This window comes from Osmerus eperlanus, chromosome 21, assembly GCF_963692335.1.
Source record: "Osmerus eperlanus chromosome 21, fOsmEpe2.1, whole genome shotgun sequence".
Taxonomy (NCBI): Eukaryota; Metazoa; Chordata; class Actinopteri; order Osmeriformes; family Osmeridae; genus Osmerus; species Osmerus eperlanus.
In genome coordinates, this window is record NC_085038.1 from 2,206,624 (window position 1) to 2,211,771 (window position 5,148).

A 5,148-nucleotide genomic window follows, 5' to 3' on the forward strand; every position below is an offset into this window, starting at 1 on the left:
CTCTTCTTCTCTTCCTGTTTCCCCACAGATGATTGGTATGCTGCTAGCTTGCTGTCTCTCGCGGTTTATCACTGCCAACCAATATGAGATGGTGTAGCGTGTTGAGAATGCCGGTGAGTCCCTCACTCTCGCACACACACACACTCTCACACTCTCATAGTCAAATGACTCATATAACTCATACGATCATACATTTTCATGATTTAACGTCAGAGAGAGACGACTTTAATGGAGGGGAGGAGACAGAGAGAAGAGAGGGATCCCGGCAGGAAAGAGAGATGAGACGGACAGATAAGAGAAGGGAGGGCGGCCGTGTGTGTGTGTGTGTGGGCGCCCGTGTGTGTGTGTGTGTGGGCGCCCATGTGTGTGTGTGGGCGCCCGTGTGTGTGTGCGTGAGAGTGCGTGCGTGCGAGTGTGCGTGTGTGTGATTCACAGACCTCCGAGGGTGCAATACAACCATCCCACAGGGCACATTGAAAGCACACAAACACCACCCCACCACACTGGGTTATCACACGCTCCCACCTTCCCCACAACCCTCCTCTAATTGGCCGACCCTGACTGCGCCGCTGTGGAATATAAATAAAGCTGTTTGCCTTGCAATTAAACGCACCGATTTATTACCAGCAGTTGGCAGGGCTGTGCGCTGCGATAATGCTTTAAAGAGCTAGCGGTCCCGTCTCCCTGCCTGTCTCTCCCTCGCACGGACACGTCAGCTTAGCCTCAGCGCTAAGCCTTGTAACATTAACCCTCGTAGCGTTCAACCTGATATAATTTAAACCTGATTGCTATCTCCAGCTACATGTACGACCTAACAATGTGTAGCCTGGTCAGCCGGTGTAGCCAGTGTCTGGAGCAGAACAATGTGCGAACATGGCCAACCCGACTGGAATTGTTTTTTTGCTGACATTGGGTTGGGCATGTGTGGAAACGAGAGAGCCTCTTTGTTCGTGACAAGGGACCGATCTGCCGGCACAGGCGGTGCGTGCCAACCCCAGGCAGGGGCTCGCCGCTGTCGTTGGCGGGGTGAACCAGGCGACAGGGTCCCGTTGCTGCACCCGCCCTGGTACAGAAAAGGGAAGCACCGCGGTCCTTCTGAACCTGAGGGATGAGGACGGCTGCCAGCCTGCCAGCCCATGTTACCCCCTGCCATCCATCACACTTACACACCCCGGTAGAAGGCAGAGATCCAGTCATTAGGGTAGACGGATAGGCAGCCCTCCTCAGCTCCCCAGAGAGGTCGAGGTGGGGGAGGGCGGGGGGGGGATTATTCATGCTGGGTTCCAGGTGACAGATATGCCTTCCAGACAGAGTATGGTGGGGTATCTGTGGTTAGATAGGAAGTTGAGAACGTGCACACACTCTCTCTCTCTCTCTCTCTCTCTCTCTCTCTCTCTCTCTCTCTCTCTCTCTCTCTCTCTCCCTCTCTCTCTGTCAAATTCTCTGTCTCTCTATCTTGCTCTCTCACACACACACACACACACACACACACACACACACACACGCACATCAACAGCCGCAAAAACAAAGTGAGCCTTTGGTTTGGTTCCTTTATCTTTCAAACTGTTTCCTTTCCCTTTCCAGGGGGGTGAGAGGAGAGGACGCGTTCCCCTTGGAAACACGGGGGACAACGGCTCCCGAAGCTAGCACACTCCATTCTTACTTTAACGGTTATTTCTCTCTCCTTCTTCTCTCTTTCCCTTTCTCCCACCTCGTTTTCTCTCTCTTCACTCTCTTCGAACACATCATTCCTTGACGTGCAGTCGTACTATTTAATTAGCCTGCTTTCAAGACCTTATCTCTCAGAAAGACGTCCCAGTTTGCCCCCAGTATCTGTCTGAGACAGATAGGTGCTCACAGCCATGCATGTAGAATTGGAACAACCGCAGTGCTGCTTTGTATTCTGTACGTTACGAAATATTTCTGAAAAGGTAACTTGGATGGTGTTTCAAAGATTACTTTTAGACTTGCTTAACCTGGCTGTATGAGCAAAATATAAATAATAATATTGATGACATTTTTGAGATAAGGTCATTGAAATAGTTGATACTTTCGACTGTACCGTACTATACATTTGTTGCTCTCATATCACCACACACACACCATGTTAGCTTCTTGTGGAATATAACACATTACAGTGAATCACAACATCAAGTTTCAATTGACCATCACTCAAAATAACCTTGTGCAAGTCGCTTTCTGTGGACTGTGTATTCTTGTTGATTTTTTTTTAACTGTTATTTTGTTTCCTCTTTATTTAGTGAGTCCAGTACACAGTGATATCAGCCCCTCCCTCCCCCAGTGCCTTCTGTTTTTGGTCACCGCAATCTCACATTGATGTTGAATTTACCACATCCTCTTTTAAGAGGCAACTTTCAACCAAAATGTACGCCTTTTACTTTCCCCTATTCATATTCAGGGGACACGTTTAGTCCTTCCCCTAATGGTTGACAACATTAGTCTGCTACTGTGTTCTCAACTGAATCATTCATTTTCCTTTTAGATTTACGACTAAAAGGATTTAAATATAACTTTTGTACACAATGTGAACACCATAACGTGTAATCCTGAAATATTTATAACATATTTTGTTTCTGATATAATATCAGATTATTTATTTTTTCTCCAATTCTCTTTTATTGGCAATAACAACAATCCTACAATCGTCAGATAACATTTTATTTATTTATTCATTTATTTAAACTAACACTTGACATCTAGTTGCCCCTTTTCTAATTATCATAAAAAAATAAACTAGATACTTTCACAACAGTGATTTACAAAATATGAAGGGTTGTCTCAATCACATACAGTAAACTCAAGCTCAAATAAAAGTCCGAGTGACGTGGGGCACATTCAGGCTTGGACGTCACGCACAGTAACGGCTAGAGACCAGAACGGCTTCCGTGTTCAGGAGCGCGTGAGAGAAGGAGGGACTGTGTGACTGACGTGACTGGTACTGGTAGACAGGTATGATTAAACTGTGATGTGAGTATGGCAGGATTAGATTAGATTGTCATATTGGCTCGTTAGAAGACCGATTGTTAATGGAATATGTCCATTGATGACACTTTATAGTCAAGTTAGATGTCATAATCTGTGTCTGTGAAACCTTCGCTTAATCTCTGTGTATTTACATTCTATTTAACTGTTTAATATATTTTTGTGAGGGTGGTGGGACGGGGTGCTGAACCCTAAAGTTGTCACTGTTATGGCTATCCTCTGGTTTTGGTGAATCAGTGTTATTTAACAAAAAAATATTAGGATACTTTACCAACAAGCGAATAATTCTCAGAATCTGAAATTGGACAGGTGAAATGATAGGACTTTGTACAAAAGGAAAACACTTTTTAAAATGCATTACCAACTAGCATGCAAACCAGTGTATGTTGATATTGTAAACAATTGTGATCTCTATTAATAAAAAACGGTCATTACATTACGTGGCTGTGATGTCTGAGAGCTTGTCGTGTTTATTTAAAAATGCCTCGAACACATGGTTGCCTCGAACACATGGTCAATTCATGATTTTCCCAGACGGCGGCGCTAACATCCACCCAAAAAAACTGTTTGATGAATCATGGGCTAAAAAGTTCCGGAGAAATTTCGACTTCTTACTTATCAAAGCAACTATGCCTGTTCTGATTTTATATAATAAAACACCTAAGTCTTCACATGACTATGTTTTGGAGGAAGTTGTTTTTTAAACAAACGTGGAAAAGTAAGCAAGTAACAGACAAACAACATTTCGTCAGATTGTGCCTTAGAATAGGAGTTGGTTGTTGCCTTGCAGAGGTTCGGTTAGGAAGGCAGTTGCTTGGATGCAAATGAGCAACCGACATACTGTACTGTGATTGGCTGAAAACGGAGGAACGGCTAGTGTGGGCTGACGTGTGCTCATGAATATCCCAAACTTGGCTGACTACCTCCGCCGGTTATCCGCAGCTAGCAAAACCAAGAAAAAACTAGTGTTTAACCAAAGCAAACGCCGTAGGAACGGAGTAGCTAACGAAGATAAATATTGTATTGTGATACTGGAGAGATACACACGGTAGGTTAATGCTCTGCTTGCTAGATCTTGATGTAGTTAGATTACATTGCGTGCTAGTATAAGACACCCATCAAACTAGCTACACAGTAGTCAGGATTTAAATTATTAGCCAGGAGGAAATAGCTAGCTTGCTTATGGAGCTAACGAGGACTGCCTAACAGTATTTTGTGTGCTGTTTTTCAGGTTGTGGGAGGTTATCTACTTGCCTAACGGAACAACGCCCTTGAAGTAACAGCAAACCTATAATTTCGATTCACACAGCAAGCAAGACCCTGTAGCTTTGGCCTAATTTAAATCTGTGAAAGAGCATTAGCACGCTAAATTTGACTCCGGCTGTGAGAGAGAAGGAAAAAGGTGCACTATAACTCGCAAAAAGGCTCTATCCCGTCTACGTTTATCGAGTTTGCTAGATTGAGTAACATCTTCAAAATGATGCAGATATCGGATTCGTACAATCAGAAGAATTCATTATTCAACGCGATGAACCGCTTCATAGGGGCGGTGAATAACATGGATCAGACAGTGATGGTACCGAGTCTTTTGCGAGACGTGCCTCTAGAGGAGGAGCAGGAAACGAAAACGGTCAGGACTGCTAGCAATGGCACATCGACCTATTTCCAGGACGTTGGGGACATGCATAGTTATTACGTCCTTTTGAAGTCTATTAGAAATGACATTGAATGGGGAATCCTTCAAGGAGATGAGAGGCGAAAAGAAAAGGTTGGCGTGACCGCCCTCGACATCTCCACGCTGGAGTCAGATGAAGACTTGGAGAAACAGTTTCATTATCATTTGAACGGACTGCACACGGTTTTGTCCAAACTTACCCGAAAAGCGAATACTCTCACCAACAGATACAAACAGGAGATTGGCATTCGGGGTTGTGGACATTGAGACTGCAACTTTTTTAACCAGGCGATTGAGGTGGTTAGAACCAGCGAGGCTAACGCCCGACATCAATACGCAAATTGATGCTCCTGTTGAAATATGATAATTATAACTAGGGAACACTGGCCTGTCATGGTGAAATAGTTTACATTTATTCAAAACGTGAGAAGTGTAAAGTCCTGCTGGACATGTTTCAAATAAGCATGCTC

General features: G+C 44.2%; 2 protein-coding genes across 2 annotated transcripts in view; both read left to right on the forward strand.

The window, feature by feature from the left end:
* LOC134007319 (tetraspanin-7-like) overlaps window positions 1–3,460 on the forward strand; it is an 18,548-nt gene extending 15,088 nt beyond the window's left edge. The window contains exons 7-8 of the mRNA XM_062446701.1: window positions 29–113; window positions 1,584–3,460. Of these exons, the coding sequence (XP_062302685.1) occupies window positions 29–97 (69 nt within the window). The 3' untranslated portion in view covers window positions 98–113; window positions 1,584–3,460. The remainder of the gene's footprint in view (window positions 1–28; window positions 114–1,583) is intronic.
* A 439-nt stretch (window positions 3,461–3,899) lies between these two features.
* LOC134007326 (mid1-interacting protein 1-B-like) lies at window positions 3,900–5,142 on the forward strand. Its single transcript, XM_062446708.1, has 2 exons — window positions 3,900–4,051; window positions 4,235–5,142. Exon 2 carries the CDS (start codon window positions 4,481–4,483, stop codon window positions 4,943–4,945), a length of 465 nt encoding a protein of 154 aa, XP_062302692.1. The 5' UTR covers window positions 3,900–4,051; window positions 4,235–4,480; the 3' UTR covers window positions 4,946–5,142.
* Window positions 5,143–5,148: the final 6 nt, after the last annotated feature.